The sequence below is a fragment of the Perca fluviatilis genome, chromosome 8 (genome assembly GCF_010015445.1).
Source record: "Perca fluviatilis chromosome 8, GENO_Pfluv_1.0, whole genome shotgun sequence".
Taxonomy (NCBI): Eukaryota; Metazoa; Chordata; class Actinopteri; order Perciformes; family Percidae; genus Perca; species Perca fluviatilis.
Genome location: NC_053119.1, coordinates 41,246,432 through 41,266,367, shown reverse-complemented (window position 1 = coordinate 41,266,367; position 19,936 = coordinate 41,246,432). Strand labels below are relative to the sequence as shown.

The following is a 19,936-nucleotide window of genomic DNA, read 5'->3' as shown; positions in this document are numbered from 1 at the left end:
CAAAGATAGTCATTCCCATCAGTCACTTAGACACAAAAACATAGGGAAATAGGGTCCAGGTTGAAAAAAACCAAAGTTACCCCTTTAAGATTTCAGAGAAGAAGGAACGATCTCATGAGGTTTCCTCCTCAAGATCTGTGATGCTCTGATTTACCCCCTCACTGACATTTCAACAGCTTTAAGCATTTACAAGTCAACTGACTCGTCAACGATATGCAGAGCAGACACTTTCATCATCTCTGTCACTTAGTCTACAACTGAAATTTAAATTGCTTTAATTGTTTAAAGTTCACCTGACATTCCATCTGCTCTCATCTCTTATTCTTCAACTGACATTTCATCTGTGTTCATGGCATAGACATTTTAACTGCTTTCATATTGTCATATTCACATCATACCTAATGCTCGGTTTGATTAGTTTAAACGAGGGATGTCCCGATCAGCTTTGTTGACGCCTGATCCGATTTTTTAAATATTGAATATCTGCCGATACCGCGTCCTGATCAAATACTTGTATTTGCTCAGATAATAGAGCTGCACACCTTTTTTTTGTTTACAAAAATAACTAAGTAAACAAAGTAACTCAAACATGTCTTAAGCTTAATACATTTACATTAGTGCAGCAAGTGAGTCTTTTCTCTCAACGCCAAAACAGTTCTCTTTAGGATCCCAGCAAACCCCCACCAAAGAATAAACTGTTTTAGGTTCCCCGCTGGACTACGAAAACTACACTTAGTGATGGCTCTTGCACTTAATAGTCAATCTTTGATTTTCTTTTTGTGTTTACACGGGTCAATAAGGCTATGTTCACACTTGGGGCCTGATTTACTAACACTAGCGCAGTTTGCGCTGCGTCTGTTTATGCGAGTTCGGTAATAGCGCACGCTATGCTTCCACATTTTGCGTAGTATTTATCAACCCTGACACCCATCAGCCAATCAGCGTCTTTCTCCGCCCACTAGACCGTAGATTGCGCTGTAACAAAGCGGTACTTGTGCTATGATACGGCTGAGTGCAGACTGTGATATTCCCACTGCTGATGCTAGGACTGTTTGAAATGATCCTGATGCCGATATTTGTAATGTAGCGAGGAGTTTAACAACTGCTGGAATGGGATGTGAACGCTGAGTGGGAGATTCAATTTCATCTTTGATTTCTTCCAGTAACTCTAATATTGCATGTCTGCTTGATCTGTAATGCTAAATGATGTTGTGTTCATTGACAAAGTGTGATTCTTGTGTTCAAAATATTTTCAGCCTCGCCTATGTCTTCGTCTTGCTCAAATGACTGTTGCCATTTCACCAGCGGCATATAAAGGTCTACGAGGAAACTCGACTGCGGCTGGTTTAGACCTGCTTTTAAGAGGCGGAGAGTTTCCCCCGCAGAATAGAGGCGCGCTCTTACTGACAGTCTTTGTAAATACCACGGAATATATAATTAGGGGCACTTTGAGCTTATCCTCCCACCTTTTTGGGTGGAACTCCCACTTTCCCCGGAACCCCACCCGCAAACTATAATTGAAGAAGCGGCTACTTGCCTCTTCGCTCATGTGGCAGACAATCTGCCATTTTACCCAAGTGTCCCCTGTTAGTAAATAGCCCGCATCGGTTACATCCGACTTTGCGACCAATTAGCGCCTGGAAACAGGCGCAAACGGCTTGATAAATCTAGCCCTTGGTGTCTTTTTTGACAAGGAAAAGTTGACTAGAGCGCTTTTGTAGTTGCTGGCTGGTTCCAAAAAGTAGCCGAGTCACTCTGTGACAGACATTGGTGAGTGGCTGCACGCCATGTTGGTTTGAAAGTGGCGGCATCCAGGCAGTCTGGCGGTGCGTCTGTGGCGCAGGGCGTGTGTGATGAAAGGCGGTGGTCACTACAAGCTGATTTACATGATTGGAGTAAGGTAAACTGGGTGACTGCCGATACCCCACCAATACTGGGATCGGGATCGGGACATCCCTAGTTTAAACCAAGTCTTGCCTCTCACCATGACTTTGCGTAGCTGGAACTTGCGAGTTCGTATGTCCTGCATCAGCATCTCAAAGGGTGTGAGGCTGAACTCGGTGGGCAGCAGGTTGAACGGCTGCTCCCGCACCTTCTTCAGCTTCACGCCCTGCCGGAGCTCCTTCATCAGCTGCACCCACAGACGGGCCTGGGATGGAAACAACAACACACACATCAGCACGCGTCAACACGCGTCAGCACGACAACACTGCCTTCTTCAGTCCAACACACTGCCATATTGTCCTCCCTTGTTTCGTCTCACCCAGTCTGTGTGTTTCAGTGCGTCCAGCTCAGATGTAGGCCTGTTTTCCGGTGCTTCCTCTTTTGTGATCTTCTTCAGCATCTGTGCAACAAAACAGAGATACAATTAATATTTTTATTTTATAACATTTATAACATTTCAAACACTACCACATGTGCAAAATGCAAGATCTAAAAGGGGCTGTACTCAAACTATTTCACCTTCATTTTTACAGGAAAGTCATTAAGAACAGGTTCTTATTTACAATGGCGGCCTGACAAGTGGCAAAGAGGGCTAGAAAATAAAATACATACAGTTTAGAAATTATATAAAATACAATTTGAAACGTTTTCCGTTTTTGTCTTGAAATTGGTAATCTAATAAACAAGAAAACCAAAAAACAATTCACCACACATTTTTTGGCATTTGATAGGACAGCTGCGACATGATAGGGGAGAGAGAGGGGAAATGACATGCAGCAAAGGGCTGCAGGTTGGAATTGAACCTGCATCTGCTGCGGCAAGGACTCAGCCTCTGTACATGGGGCACATGCCCTACCAGGTGAGCTACCAAGGCGCCCCTTTTTTCTTTAAACCAATCACAATCATCTTGGGTTCTGGACACAGAGACGGTGGCTCTGCAAAATATTAAATAGCTCACGGTACTGTATTGTGTGAACAGTTAAATTTGTCACATGGTGAGAGGACAATTATTTGCAGCTCAATGTGACAAAGACAGAGGAGCTGGTAGGGAACTTGAGAAGGAGGAAGGCACCGGTGACCCATGTCTCCATCCGAGGGGTCGGTGTGGACATAGTGGAGGACTACAAATACCTGGGAGTACACAGACAATAAACTGGACTGGATCAAAAACTCTGGAGTAGTCGCCTCTATTTTTTGAGGAGGCTAAGGTCCTTCAACATCGGTCAGAAGATGCTGAGGATGTTTTATGAGTCTGTGGTGGCTGGTGCTCTCCTGTATGCTGTTGCATGCTGGGGCAGCAGGCTGAGAGTGGCAGACACCAACAGACTCAACAAACTAATACAGACGGCCAGTGATGCTGTTGGTGTGGAGCTGGACTCCTTAAAGACAGTAGCTATGTTTCCATCCACACGTTTTTATCCGAATTAAGTGATATTGAATGAAAAATGCCTTATGGAAACAGTAAAATCCGACTGAATTTCATGAATATCGACTCAAAGAAAATACGTTCGGTCTCATTGGATTTTCTCTTGATCGATATACGGCTTATGCGATAAACGCTGATGGAAACGCTATTTGCCGAATAAATAATGAATTGCGATTAAGTTTTAGGTCATTTTATGGTTGCAACCCTCAATAAAAACGAAGAAGAAGAAGTTTCAGTTCATTTCCGCCCAGTATTTCCACTCTTTTTGCACACATGACAGCTGTCAACAAAAACAGATTTAAGCGGACAAACGAGGAGACAAGATACTTCTTTAATTTAAAAGAAAAATATAACGGCTATTTTAGATAGCAAAAATCTAAGAAACGCCATTATTTATCAGGAGCTCGCGAAGGAAATGACCAACAATTTTGACAGGGACATTCTAAAACGCTTAACGTGAAAAAGCGTAACGTGGTTTAATGTATCTAAACAACGATCAATCATCACCAAAAAATCCTCTCCTATATTGCTCATCATAACCACTTAAAACGGTAAAATCTAACCCAATGTCCAAATATGATGGACGTTATCTGACACTATGATGAAGAAAACTTTTAACGTGAGATAACTTCTATAATCGTTGGATTTCGATTTAGTTTTTTTGACAGGCTTAAGTGTTCATGCAAGATATGACCATGATTCATCTGGTGATGATTGATCGTTGTTTAGATACATTAAACCACGTTAAGCTTTTTCATGTTAAGCATTTTAGAATGTCCCTTACGACAAGCCGTGGGACGTCCTGCGGAGTAAATGGAAGGCGCTCAAACAGCGATACACGGCTCAAAAAAGAGAGTTGTCTCGCAGCGGTGCCGGAGGGAAAATAAAAGGCAAGTTCCACCTTTTTGATGATCTGGATCAGATCCTCGGTCAAAGGCCCATCGTAGCTTAGCTTGGCTTCTAATATTAAACAACAACAACTACTTTTGTCTAGCAAAACTTTGTTCGCAAAAGTTTGCTTGAATGTTGTGCAATTCAGTGCAAAACCTTAAAATGTCTCAAATCAATTCGATAGACCAATTTAAATCGCAAAAACAGCATGTGACGTCATTACGCACAGGTATTTATTCGCTTTAGAGCTGTTTGATGGAAACACACTTTCACCAGCTTTATTCGCATGAGTTTTTTTACCGAATTTCAGATAATTTGGTTGACAAGTGGATGGAAACTTAGCTAGTGTCAGAGAGGAGGATGCTGCCCAAAGTACACTCCATCCTGGACAACTCCTCCCACCCACTCCACAACACACTGGTCAGTCTGAGGAGCACCTTCAGCGACAGACTCAGACACCCACGATGCACCACAGAGCGCCACAGGAGGTCGCTCATGCCTGTGGCCATCGAACTATATAATCACACGCTTGGAGTTAAAACTGGTCTCACAGCACGCATCACATTGCAATATTCTTGGACAGTTCTGTATAATAATTCCTGCAATAGTTATCAGCTACATGAACAAAAGTGTTATTTATTCACTGCTGCTACTTGTATTCATACTGTACTACAGTAGAATTTGTACAATCCATTGAAACAATCTTTTTAACCTAATCTGACTTGTAACCTAATCTCACTTACTTCTACTTAACGTTTTAATTCATGTGTGTAAATACTTAGCAATTTTATTTATGTCTTATTGTAGATATGTTACTTATTTACAGTATACACTTACTAACTTGCTCTTTTCTTACTCTTATTGTACCTTGAATGTGACTGTGAGCAACTGCAACTGAATAATTTCCCTGAGGGGATCAATAAAGTATTCTGATTCTGATAACAAGTTCCTTCCCGAGACTATTTAGCAGAGCCACCGTCGCTGCGTCTGGAGCTTAGCGCCACCAAAGACGATTGTGATTGGTTTAAAGAAATGCAAACAACCCAGAGCGTTTTTTCTCCTATCACAGAATGTATCTGTGGTGTAGCCAGATCTTCCTCCACAGCGCTGTGGAGTTAGAGCTGGCAATACGAGACTTGGCTTAACTTAATATTGACACGACAAGCTAACATACCTCCTTAGCATCTCTGATCTTGCTGAGGAAGGTCTGCAGCTCCAGAGTCTCTACAAACAGAGCCCTGCAGACAGCCTGGTAGTGCTCTGGAGCCAAGCTTGGGTTGGCCAGCCGAGACGCACACAGCGCCACCACCTGGCGGAACGTACACACCGGCCTGATCACTCCCTCCTGCTTCTCCTCTTCCTCCTCCTCCTCTTCTTGGCCGCTGTAGCCCTCGTCTGTGGCGCCGTTCCTGCCGGTGCAGACTTCCTCCCCCCCCTGGTCCCCCCCGGCCATGCGCTCAATCAGGCTCTCCAGCTGCGGGCCGAGCTCCCGCTCCTCGCTGTCGTCCAGCCCCCAGTCCAGAGCTCTGTAGATGGCCACACCCAGCGACTGGACCAGCTGGAGGGACGGATGGGCAGAAATACAATGGATAGAAAGGCCATGGTCATTTGATTGATGCACAACAGAATGGCTTTCTGCCTCGTTTCGTTGTCCGTTGCTGCAAAACCTCACCTCGGACGCTTGGGCAAAGCTCGGGCGACACTCTTTCCTTCTAAAAATTTTCAGTTTTTACTGTACTGGAAATTAAGGAGCTTTTATTGTATAATTCAGAGTTGTTGAAGCATGTCATTTTATTTAAGTTCGATCCGGTACTTTTTATAGCATTGATGGGACTTAATACCCCCGAAAAACCAGCAACGGCCAGTGTTTACAGCGAGGAGATAGTGGTGTGTCCGGTTATGGCCAAGGGTAGCGCACGGCTAATTCACCGGTGATTAGGATTATGCCAATGACGATATCATCGTCCATCGTGACGGCTGGCCAACATCACGATGGAGAGCCAACATTGTGATGCCACGCCCCCACCTAGTCAGATACACTAATCCTAGTTGCGAGCGCTGGAGGGAAACTGACAACTGCCTCAGTCTGAAACTAGAAAAGACACTTGCATCGGGCTTTACGCTGTGCTGCGCAGGGTGCAAGACAGGACCCCTTAAGTGGAAGCTACTTTTTTCCCCTTTCAGTCTCTCTCTCTCCCTGTCAGTAGCAGCTCGCTCTACCTGGACTAGTAATGTACACAGACTGTAACGTATCAGCATGCAGTAAGGTCATGCTCTGTGCCCCGGCTTGGACACAGCGGTTTCGAGCGAGAGAGAAAAGGCGTTAAAAGTGGAACGCTATCACACTTTCCTTTCTCCCCTCACTGGACTAAGTTTGTGGACACTACTCTGTGCGTGCATCAATAAGTAAGTCTGATGTCCTCTGGGTACGGGACGATGTTATGTAGGATTTATGCATGGACGTTAGCTACAGTAGGCTAATTCACGAGTGTGCTATTTTATGTGTGAGCTAATATTGCTCATCTGTTCATTGCACTGCAAGAGTTACGTTTCTGTTTATTGAATGGGTTAGGGTTAGGGTTACCAGCAGGATGTAAAATACTATCTATTTACAGAGGGCATTTACATGTATGTCTGATTGTTTCTATGTTAACTGTTAGCCCATAGTAGTAGAAAAAATATTTATATAAAGAGATAGTAAAATAAAAAGTGCTTACCCCCCCCCCAATGTTCAGCCTACTACAAATTAATATTCATGAGCAAAAAACGCAAAATCACATCTTAACCTATTTTTGGAGTCCTTATATTTTCTCGCCTCAGTTTTCCTTGGATTGGGATGGCACCTAAATCATGGTTGCAGCTGTCACCGTGGTCCTGCTCGGCACCCTGCCACGCCCTGCTATGCCCTGCTATGCCCTGCTACGCCATGCTACGCCCTGAACTGCTACAACTATTATTTCTATTCATAGTTCCATTTTCTTTATTGTTTTTATAATTGCCACTGTTCATCATACCAACTGCTACAATTATTATGAATCTAAAGCACTAAATGCCTGCTTTTGGGGGAATCGTTTGGTCTCTGGAAATTATAGTGTGGTCTAGACCTACTCTATCTGTAAAGTGTCTTGAGAAAACTCTTGTTATGATTTGATACTATAAATAAAAAATAATAATTTCACCAAATTGGACCTTAAAAATAGTACAATGAAATGCATTTTACTATCACATTTAAAAGAGTGACGTGCTCTGTGTCTCTCTTCTTTCTTTCTCACCTGACGCTCTGCAGCAGGTGGAGGAGGAGGAGGTCCATCAGTGTCATCTGAGGAGACAAACAAACAATAAGGACCTGAGACACACACCATTTTACTTTTTAATCCATTTAAATGTTAACATGACAGTTTCTACATTTCATACTTCGGCCAAAACTCAAGGGGTAAATCTCTTTAGGTAATTTCTAAACAGCATAAAAAAAAACAGAAACCCTCATTCATTCATTTGTAACATCTAGGATCGACTACTGCAACAATATCCACTATGGTACCGCTCAAGTCGTCTATATCGACAGCGTTTCATCTACGGGACTGTTCCGGTGCCGCAGGATGCCCCTCATTTTCGGCCAGATGTCCCTCCCCTTCTGTTTTGTTTGTGTTGCCATTCTAAACTCAGGTCGATTCGGGAAAGACCCTCCAAACTACAACAGACAACCAAATTATATTTATCTTTTTTTTTGAGTCACTGTATATTCCTGATATGGATATGAGATTGTTGTATGTAGTATTGCAATTGAATTAAGATATTGATTGCCTGTATGAATGTCAAATGTTGCACTTGTGACACGTGTGTTTATTGAGAAACTCCCATTGAAAGGGGATTGTCTATTGTCCCACACCTGGGGACAGAGAATGGGAGGGGCGAAATGTAGTTAAGCCCGGTTGCGTTTGTAGTTTGAGATACTCTTGATGAAGGTCCGGAGGGACCGAAACTTTAGTTTTCTGTAACTAAACGGTGATGCTATAGCAAGAGCAGAGTGCAGGATTTTTTCCTTTGTTCCATCTTTTTTTTAAATAAAATTCCAATCACACACACTCAACAGCCAAATGAAATCCAGAGCTAGGCTCCCTACGTGCACATGTTCCACCAAAACAACTTCCTTCCCGCGGCTAGTTTGCAGAGGCACCGTTGCTCTGTCCGTCTTAGTCCCAACTTGGCTCACCCCCTACCGAGGTGGCTTGCTCGGTTGTGCACTATGTCATCGTGCAATAAGTAGGTTATTGGGGTTATGCAATATGCTAGTGGTGCAATACATGGGCTGTTGGATTGCTCAATATGTCACTGTGTACTGCATAGGTTATGTGGAAATGTGTCATTTGTGCAATACGTAGGCTATTGGGGTTGGGCAATATGTTAGTTGTGAGAGGGCTGTGCTACACTTATTGCAGAGAATGCAGCCGACAGGGTTGTTCAATTACAAACTGCCACTGAAAGGAGGAGTTAATGTGCTTACTATATAGGCACCTGTCTAATGTATATGAGAGCATGTTTTGTGTTGCATGAGAGGATGTGTTGAGAGATTTTCTGTATGTTGTCTTTGTAAAGCTGTGGAACAGACCGAGTCCAAAACAAATTTCCCTTCAGGGACAATGAAGTATATCTTATCTTATCTTATCTTAATGCAAGACTTATTTACCAGTAAGCGTTCACGTAACCACATCACCCCAGTCGTCCATGAGCTCCACTGGCTCCCGGTTAAACACAGGATTAATTTTAAGATTATACTCAATGCTTACAATGCTCAATGACGCCCCCCACACCTCTCTGACTCCCTCCCCTGACCCCTCCAGAAGCCCCCTGGTCTGCTGACGCCAACCTTCCTCCAGGACCAAGCACCAGACCTGGGGTGACAGGGCGTGCTCAGTCGCTGCCCCCCTTTCTGTGGAACTCACCCCTAACCACATCAAAAATGCCCCAACACTGTCAGCGTTCTCCTGAAGTGTTTTTTCATATGAATGTGAGCATTTAGGAACACTACAACGACAGAGACGAGACAAAACAGGTACCATTTAAGGTTTCTGCTTCTCTGATTTTCTTTCCAAAATAAAGTTTTCAACTAACAGCTGGCACCCTCACCCTAATGTGCAGAAGAGAGATTGATACATCATGCTACATTTGATTTGTCATTTCAGGGGGTTGGAGAGACATTTATAGATTTTACTGAAAAATGTTGCCAGGGGCAGCTTGAAGAAAACCTGATATAGTTGTGCCTAACAGTCGCAATTTTTATAGCAATAGTAAAAAAAAAAATTACATTTTCTACTCATTAAATAAAAAGGCGTTACTCCACATGTCACACACATTATTGTAGGATAGTTTGGCGTGCGTGCGTGCGTGCGTGCGTGCGTGCGTCTCTTTCTCCCAGTTCAGCTCAGATGTCAGTAATGACACCCGAGAGGCCTGAAACTCCTTGATCAGCAGCTCTCACTGCAGCGAAACAGGAGAAAGGATGGACGAGAGAACCAGGACACGGAGACAAAGACACAGAGATGCAACCCGCGGAAAAAAAAAAACATCAGAAAAGAGAGAGACAAAGCAAAAGAGAGAGATGAGAGATCAGCAGAAGCAAAGATAAGAAATGGGGAGCACTGGTCTGGATGAGGTGATGGAAGGAGGGGTGTCAGCTTACCGCAGCATCCTCCTCCCCTGTCTACAGCAAAGTGCTGAGAGCAGGACGTGTACCTCTGACCAACAGAGCGTCACTCTGTTCCCTGTGTGAACACAGACGCTGCTTCATCTGCAACAAAAAGGCAGCAACTGACGCTGAAGGCGGGGGCGAGGAAACTATTATGAGAGATGATAACATGAACCGCTGCAAAACCTGTCAGACAGGTTCAAATCATGCACGGCTGGGTCACTTAGTGTAACCAATGATACCTCTGCCCACTTTCCCACAGTCACAGGTCAGTACACACAAAGGAGGAGAGGAATCTGCATCGAAAAAAGACTTCCAAGAGACCTGAAGCTTGGATGTTGTGGAAAACCCAATAACCCAGTTAGCCATATAGACAGGGGAGGGATGTTCTGTTTTTCTCCATTGAGCTGCAGTGCTTTTCTAACTGGAGGCATTGCAAACATCAGCTTTAACTATGGCTAGGACGATATGCATTTGTCCTGACTCGATTCTTTCCGAATACATTGGCTGCCGCTTCGACTTTTATTGCGATTTTCATCTATTGCGGTTCTAGAAGTATCGCGATTCGATAGTATTGAGTGTTGGGATTGTCTTTCCCTTCTTGATCAAAAACAAAAGTTGAATAATACACTTCTAGATACACTTAATAATAATAATAATAATAATAATAATAATAATAATAATAATAATAATAATAATAATAATACACGTCTTTACCTAGAGACAATCTATCATGAGACATTTCTAAAAACTAGTTGTTTTCTAAGGAGAATGCATATCACATGTTAGTCAGTCAGTCTGACATTTATTTCATTTTGGTGGAAACAGATATGATGTAGTCGGCGGTATCGTATAAACATAATATATGAATTATTTTTCCAGCCCTAGCTTTAACAGTATAGGTTATGAGCTTATGGGAATGTTATTACTTGTGGAAATGTTGGTCATAACAGGGGCCACCAAGACAATGAGTCTTCAGACATGCCATCAGCTCTGTGAGGCTTTACCTCTCACTGTAAAGAAAACCAAACTATAAAGGATTAAAATGAAGGTCCAACGTTTCTGTCTCTTATACTTTACTGTTGTGATGAACTAAAAATATAATAATAATAATAATAATAATAATAATAATAATAATAATAATAATAATAATAAGGTGGTGGTTTTCATGCTAACATGCTCATGAAAATAACACTAGTAGTGACGCTAGCGTAATGTAGACATGATAATGTTTACCAGGTGTACTGTGGTCACCATCTTTATGTAGCCTGTTGTGTGCTAACTTTTGCTAACTTGCACTAAATGTAGCCTGTGTTCAAAATCACACCCTATTTGCTAATTCCTGCACTATTATATTTGCTTTATGCCATTTTATTTGAGTGTTTGAGTGTCCTTTAAAGAAATTACAGTTGTGAAACATTTACATGGGGACACGGTGGTGCGGTGGTTAGCACTGTCGCCTCACAGCAAGAAGGTTGTGGGTTCGTACCCCGGTTGGCCCGGCCTTTCTGTGTGGAGTTTGCATGTTCTCCCCGTGTCTGTGTGGGTTCTCTCCGGGTACTCCGGCTTCCTCCCGCCGACCAAAGACATGCGGGCTAGGTTTATTGGTGTCCCTAAATTGTCCGTAGGTGTGCATGTGTGAGTGAGTGGTTGTTCGTCTATGTGTGGCCCTGCGATGGACTGGCGACCTGTCCAGGGTGTACCCCGCCTTTCGCCCGACGTATGCTGGGATTGGCTCCAGCCCCCCCACGACCCTGTGCGCGGGATAAGTGGTTGACGATGGATGGATGGATGGATGGAAACATTTACATGCACAGTAATATTCCACTATTATTTCGAATATATGACAATATTCCAAATTTGATACAGGTCAGCATATTCCATTTTTATATTCTGAATAAGGCCTTTTTCGAATTTAGCATTTTCCGATTAAGATGTGGGATATGCCGGTATCTTTGGACATGTATACAGCGTACATTTGTTTTATGGGTCTCAATCTGGGTTTTCACGGCAGTTTACGGCCTCTTGCCCATTTACGACTTACAGTCAGCTCTGTGCGTTGCTATGGTTGCTATACACAAATCAACTATCAAATAGAGATGTTCGGCCAAAAGATAAGAAGGAGAAACAGACACAGCTACTTTTAAACATTATGAAAGACTTTGATACCAACAGGTTTTGGATATGCATGAAAATGTATGAATGTTCAAATGATTGTGCAGCCCTAGCTCATAGGGACATTTTTAGCCTCTTTTAACTCGCTGTAAAAACACTGGTGTTGTTTTTACAGTGTTTTTGAATCTTTGATTGCCCCACTGTACACCACCTGCCCAGCACCAAACAGAGACAGCCAAAGCTAGTGACTAGCTGGTGAACATAATGGAGCATTTAGCAGCTGAATAAGGATATTGGACTAGGGCTGAACAATTAATCTAAATTTGATCTGCAATTTTCTAATCGAGGCAATCGGAGGCAATTTTCTAATCGGAGGCACAATATTTGTTAAAGGCGACATACGTGTCTAAATACCATTTTAAATAAATATTGACATGCTCCACAGACGTCCTGGTCTACACATCATATCCTACAGACTTAAGAAAACAGCTTTGTTTGCTAAAGATCCCCGCAAAAATCACACCATAACACCATAACAATGATGTTTTTTCAATTTAAATAAGAATAAAGATGTATAAAGATCCAGATTTTTCAAAATCATACAGCCCTATATGTCACAAGTTGTTTTAATGGCAACATGATCAATGATGGACCCCTAATGAAATATTAATACAGTGTTTTCCCTGCTTTTGTGGAAGGCTACATTTACACCGCTACATTTTGGTTTAAAATCAAATATCTTTTGCCACATTTCCCCCTCTCATTCCCCCTGCTCTGGCGTTTCCCCTCTCATTCCCCCTGCTCTGGTGTTTCCCCCTCTCATTCCCCCTGCTGTGGTGTTTCCCCCTCTCATTCCCCCTGCTCTGGTGTTTCCGAGCCCCTAAACCGGAGACATTAGGAAACCCTTCTGACCCGTTTTGGTTTGGAATCTGCGGGGTTGTGTTGCAGTCTCAGCGGCCAAAACAGAGACCTTTGGCAACACCGACACTGACGCCAACGTTTCGCCCTAAGATTGGGTCATGACGGCTCATTCTCTGAGACTAAGCTACTAAAGTTACCATGGCAACTACCAGCAAAGGGCGGAGTCTCCACGCTGCCTCCTGTTTATGTCCAGTATACCAGAATGATGATGAGATATTTTGGTTTGGGCGTGTTAGTTTAAACGGAGATTAGTTCTTCTACTGGAGATAAAAACACTGACACATCTTGAGTGGTGGAAAAATAACATTTCTGCCTAACATGAGCTTATTGCAGTACCATGATTCAGTCTGTGTTAACCAGATAGTCACTGCAACAGCTGATGTCAGGGACAGTAGTAATGTGCACACATGCACTCATGTTAACCAAAAGGGACGGTCTGTCATGTTTCATACCAAAGCAGATTCCAGACGAGGAAAGGAAAGCTTTCTGCTGACTGCTGTTACTGCTGGCTGTATACCACCAGACACCAGAATTTCATTAGGTAAACAGTAGGGTTGCAAATTGTAAGCACTTCTTAATTGATCATTGGTAACATTAATGATCAATTAAGCGATTAATGGTAATTAAAACATAACTTAAATTTTGCTTGTATACTAAACAATACCAAATACATTTTTTCCCTCAAAGCTTTATGTCCACAGCAAAATTAGGCAAATTTTTCACAGGATTGCATGGCCTATTAAACATTAATATGTAAAGGCCTAGACATATTAAACACATAGAATATAATAACATGCGGAGTACGCTCACATATAGCCAACATATAGTCTTATTAAGAAGATAAAGATGCTCAACAACAACAACTAAATGTGTAGTCTATATCCATGACGTTCCACTTAGCTAGCTAGACTATCTGTCCAATCTGAGTTTTCTGCAATAAGAGACTAATGCTTAATATCTCAGACTTACAGGGTCCCGGTTCCTGCACTAAACCGAGTGAATGTGCAGCATGTCAGAGAGGAGAATGTGTTTCTCTGTTGCAGTCTCCCTTTGTGACTCAGGCTGATACACTAGGTGTATGTTCACATTAAAATGCTGTGTAGTGCAGCTTCAGACCCAGCTCATATTTGGATTCATATTCACTTTGTCCTCCTTTGCAGATTGTTGTAAAACCTGATGGAGGTTTAGATTTCCAGGAAATAGAAAGTCATTTGAGACTGTGCAGGCTGACAGCTGTGTGAATACTAATGTTACAATATACTGTATATTTAGCTTCCCAGGATGGAGTAGCACGTAAAACCCGACAAAACTCGTTTTTCTCAAAAATGACAGGAATCAAATCTACCAACTACAGGTGCCTTTTTGCAAGATTCTAGCAGCGTTTGATTGGCTCAAGAGGTAAATCAACTAGTTCTATACTGACAGTTTAGGTAGCATTTGCTACGTATAGTGCTACCTGTTCACAAGAAAGCCAAAGTTTGACCGTCTGCTAATGAAGATTATGTGACATCATCAAACGCTCCAGTAGAGCTACTAAATGGACCTTGGAGTGCGATTATTATTATAATTTATTTATCAAATTTTAGTGTCTGTAGACACGTTAGTGTGTATTCTTTTCTGTGTTGTTGTTGTCTTTGTAATGACTCGATGTCATTGTAAATGAGGGCCGCCCCTCAATGGTCTCGGTTGAATGAAATGACCGTTTCTCAACTGAGCAAACTTTAGCAGCAGCTCGGCTCGCAGACCTTCCGCCGACGGGCCGAATAGTATCCGAGTGCTACCCTTGAGCTAGCTAGACTATCTGTCCAATCAGAGTTTTCTGTTGCACGACTAAAACTACTTCTGAACGTACACACGAAATGTTGTGTGGACTAGCCAGACTCTCCTCCGCAGCGCTGTGGAGGAGGGTCTGGCAAAGTGAGACTATGGTGACCCTAAATTTGCATGAGTGGTACAAATGTCAATTAAAGTGGCCAATTAAAAATATTCTGCGTTAATAATGAAGCTTGGACCTCAGATTATTGGTTAACAATAGTTGTTTCCTCTATAGCCCAGCTGTCTATAACTGGATGAATTTGGCCACTTAAAGAATGCAAATGGTCCTCCAGCTGACTGGCTGCATTAATAATGTAGACAGACTCAGTATAATAAACCCTCTTCATGCTGGTTAAGGGATTTGCACCACTGCTTTGATATGGATTGGGTTTACTTATGGATCAGCAGAGCGTGAACCAACACAGGCTACAAGGATAAACAACTGTGTTAATGAGAGCTAAACATGAATGATCATAGCAGCGTGTTTGCAACTGTGGTTCGCCAGGATCTTAAGTGGTTCCACTGTCCCTCTGCGGTCCGTAAGGGGGATCCAATGGGTGCCCAGCAAAATGAGGAACACTTTAAAGTCACTACAGTCTCGTTGAATAGAATACAAAAAGGTAATTATTATTCAAATCTCACCACTATTACCACCTCACCATGTAGACAGCAGTGCTGTAGTACTCTGTACTCTAGTCCAGACTCGAGACCGTGTTCTTTTGTCTCAGACTTGGCCAAATATTCTAGTTTGTCTCGACTGAGTCCAGTTTTTTTACTTAAGTAACTTCCTCCTTCAAAACAAAACCATTGCTGAGGCGCGCTTGTTCACAAAACGGGTATTGGTTTATTTCAAAATCCATCTAGAGCGGGCAATGACGTTGGAAGCATGGTATATGCCGGGCTGCGCCATCTATCATTTTCACTTTAGCCACTGGCACAATGTCAGCAAGCATTTTTCGGCAAAATTTAATGTCTGTCCCATCACATAAATTACGGGATGAAATTACCTGTACAGGAAAGTACACCCAAATAATAAATTTGCGGATGATACAGCAATTCTGAGCCTTCTCCAGAAGGACATAAACCCTTCTGAAGAAGGGTTATTTTTTATTTATTTTTTATTTCTTCTTGTTTTCCCAGCTGGTCTGGATTCCCCCCCCCCCACCCCCCATTCATGAGTGCCCTGGTCTATGTTATGTGTAGTAATGTCTATATGTCTAAAAATGCCTTGTGTGTGTGATGTGATTTCTGCTGCAACTTAATTTCCCCACGGGGACAATAAACTAAAATAAACTTCTGTGTATAGAGTGTGGTCTAGACCTACTCTATCTGTAAAGAGTCTCGAGATAACTCGTGTTATGATTTGATACTATAAATAAAATTGTACCACGATGAGATAGACACCTTTATCAAGTGGTGTGACACCAACCATCTTATCTTAAATGTCACAAAAACACAGGAGATGATCCTTGGCCCAAGGCAAGTGACTGACCATGAGCCAATCATCATCAATAACCAGGAAATCACCCAGGTAACATATTATAAATACTTAGGTGTCCATATAGACAATCTTCTCTGCAGGAGAACACACATTGATCACCTGTGCAATAGACTGCAGCAGAGATTATACTATAAGGCAAGTGAGACGGTACGGAGTAAGCAGCCAGATCATGCTCATGTTGGACCGGGCGATTCTGGAGAGCATCATCAGATATGGAATTACAGCATTGTTTGGCAACTTAACAGTGCAGCTGAGAAGCAGGCTGGTCAGCACACACAAGACAGCTATGAGGACAATAGGGGGGAAGAGTACGAGCCCATACAGAGCCTGTACGAGGAAGCAGTTAGAAAACAAGCCTTAAGAATCCCTGCAGACTCTCTACATCCTCTCTTCCCTGAATATGAACTTCTGCCATCAGGGAGAAGATTCCGTGTGCCGAGATGTAAAACAAACAGACTAAAGTTATTGTTTATCCCAACATCCATCAAGCTGCTGAACTCCAATAGTAAACCTTAGCACAGCAGAGGAGGGGGACAATAAATACATCAGCACTTTAATTATTACAGTTACTACTTAGGATGTTGTGTTGCCTGTGCTCTCATGTGCGTCCTTCTTTTGTGTCCTAGGACACTTGGTTGATCTTATGTTTAGGTTTTCATGTTGATTTTATTTATGTTGACAATGATGACAAACTAAACTAAGATAGATTGCCTCCTGTCGCTGAGCAACATGAATCAAGCATCACCTGGAGGCAGCCGGAGAACCTTTAAAAAAGGTGCTAAACACTATGAGAAACAACAGCACTAAAAGGGTGTTAATCCGGCTGCGACGACTTGTTACATAGTTAACAAGAGCCAGGGCTATCCGGTTTACTACTAAGATTTGATAACTCACACTCCTGCTTTTCTCAACATTTCTTACTAATGTTTTTAATATTTAACTGGCCTTCTCTGACCTCTTGGCAGGGACAAAGTAGAAGGATATTCAAATAGTCGGACTGTATGTTGCTTTAGGACAAAAGGTACAGCACAAGTAGTACAGAATATGAGTTAAATTAAGTTGAATTAAGTTTGGTATGAATATGTCTCTGTGTTTTAGTCGGTCTTCTGGAACAGGTTTCCTGGGCCCATGCAGCCCGCAGTGAGGGTTATAAAGAATCCCCCCAAAAATAGGGGATTTTAGGGGGGAGACCCCCCCCCCCGGCGGGCCCCCACCAAAATTTTGCGTAAAATCCTCTGGGCTTCCATCCACCCTTTGAAGTCTCCAAAAACAGGCTTTGCGAGAGGAAATGCTAGGGTGAAGCTGCTCTCTATGAATAATTAATCATTTACCGGCATAATACGAGTCATCCTTGTTGGCATGGGGAGTGCGACAAAATAGCGACTATTCGAAACAAAACATTGTGTCCGTTTGTGTAAGGTCATCATCAAATAATGTAGTTGTAGAAAGGTTGATTATGCAAAAATATGAAATGTTGTTTGGGACGGGATAGCACCGATGCATCCGTTTGAACAGGATGTTGCTATGTACCAAACTCCGTTAACAGTTCTGATCATTTGATGTGGCATTGTTTATAGTTCAGGTTGCTGCTGGATAAAACATGATTCAATATCTTGAATCAATATTCAATATCACTGGTAGACATTGTTTAATTCGGCGCTGATATCCGCCAAGCAGTATGTAGCTAGTCTAGTGGAATTTCAACATTAGTATTTGGTCGCACCGTTCAGTAAGTTCACCTGCTACCGGCGGACCAGTTAAAAAAGTCGACATACTAAACGAACGCTGGTTCGTGGACAAAACTTTACGCCGAATTGAAAAGTGTCTCCTAATATAAGCTAAAACACCATGTTGTGTCAAACGTTAGGCGCTAATTTACTTTGCACAGCGTGGACACACTATTAGAACTGACTTTTTTTTATAGTTGAGTTTCGCGTCGCAGCCCAGCTAACGTTATTTACTTGTAAACAAGCGACGACGCAGAGGGAGGTTGGTGGCATCAACGGCCGGTTGTCCTACCGTTGTGTCGGGGCTCCTGCTGCAGTGCCACGGTTCCGTCCCTGCGCAGGAGTATGGAGGACGGGTCTTTCACCCGAATGACTCTCCCGGCCGGCGGGCGGGGCACCCTCAACCCGCTGCAGCACTGGTAGCACACCGCCCATGCCTGCTCCTCGTTGATGGGCTGCTCGTACGACTTCAGCACCTCTTCCAGAGACAGTTCCCGGGGCGACTCTACGCGATCCGCGGGGGCGGTTACCCTTGACTCCCCGTCCTCGGCGCTTCTGTTGGTGGATCTGGCCATGGCAGCGATAGCGTGGAGTCCATTCTTCACTTCTTAGGCACCGGGGCCATTGATGCTATCCGCTGAGTAACTACTAATCGGCACAGTCTCTCCTGTCGTCTTCTTGTCGTCTACTGCTCCTCAACTACTGCAGCTGCACCTCGTTACCACAACAGTGTCAAGGTAGCCGTAGTAAACGCAGCACTTCCGGTCCAAATTTAAACAAAATAAAACCAATGTTAATCAACGTGTAACTTTTTGAGCTACAATACATGGACAGACAGACAGACAGACAGACAGATAGACAGATAGATAGATAGATATGAAAAACTTTACAATAAAAGGTGTAAAATCTACATTCTTATACTAAACATACAAAAAAAACAAAGGCCCAAGAAATCTGATGAAGAGCATGTCATTAATGTTATCTGGGGTTAATACATTTGATCAGGGCGGCCAGGGCCCTTTGAGTTTGAAAACCCAAAAATATCAGACTTTAAATTAGACAAAGCTTTGTCAATAGCGGGTGCTGATGAATAAACAACTGTGTCATCAGCGTAATAATGAATAAAGAGCAGTCGTCTACAAATTGAAATGTCGGTGGCCCCTGCAGTCAAAACAACAAATATTACCATACATTTTTGGGGGAAATATTTGTTTTTTGTTTCCAAACCTGGAATATTTTTCATATCACAATATTTAAAATGTGTTCTATATTTCTGCAATTTCTGTGTTATCTGTTTCAGGCGCGTCTGGAAAAAAACGTTGGGTTGCAATATAACAGTTTAGCCATTTATTTATATACTTTTTTTTCTTCTGCATTTACAAAGACCAAAACATAATCAAGGGTTCAGTTGACCTCTTTTGCTTTTATTTTGAAGGTGAAGCCACTACGCTTCCGATCACGGTCTGGCTAATTCGCGGTGTCTTGACTTAGCTTGTTGCCATATCGGCAAATGAAGGAGACGATTGGATCTGCGGGGAAATGTCAATCAACGGCCAGTGATTGGCTGTTGCATTAACCACCTGCTAGTTGCCGAGGGGAGGGGAGGGGAGGGGAAGCTGTTGGTAATATTTGACTTCATAATCGCTTCTTCTAACTATGTGATGACGTAGCTCACCTATGGTGCAGCTAGTGTAAAGCAAAGATAAATAAGATAAAGGTGGCATACAATGATGCACTTAGAATCCTGTTGAAGTGTCCAAGATGGACCAGCGCTAGCCATTTGGTTGTGATGAGTAATGTTCCCACCTTCCATGCTGTGCGGAGGAATTTTATGTACAGATTCATGTGCCGATTAACAGAGTCAAAGAATACAATGTTAACTGCCTTAACCAACCCTGCACTTAGTGATA

The 19,936-nt window shown here is 42.8% G+C and overlaps 1 protein-coding gene across 3 annotated transcripts in view; it reads right to left on the bottom strand.

Moving 5' to 3' along the window:
- spire2 (spire-type actin nucleation factor 2) overlaps positions 1–18,777 on the bottom strand; it is a 45,756-nt gene extending 26,979 nt beyond the window's left edge. The window contains exons 1-5 of one of the 3 annotated variants that reach the window (XM_039810011.1): positions 18,319–18,777; positions 7,534–7,580; positions 5,436–5,819; positions 2,264–2,344; positions 1,985–2,149 (exon numbers count right to left, since the gene is read on the bottom strand). In XM_039810011.1, the coding sequence (XP_039665945.1) occupies positions 1,985–2,149; positions 2,264–2,344; positions 5,436–5,819; positions 7,534–7,580; positions 18,319–18,601 (960 nt within the window). In that variant the 5' untranslated portion in view covers positions 18,602–18,777. The remainder of the gene's footprint in view (positions 1–1,984; positions 2,150–2,263; positions 2,345–5,435; positions 5,820–7,533; positions 7,581–18,318) is intronic. The other 2 variants (XM_039810010.1, XM_039810009.1) reach the window with 2 other exon arrangements.
- Between the last annotated feature and the right edge of the window lie 1,159 nt (positions 18,778–19,936).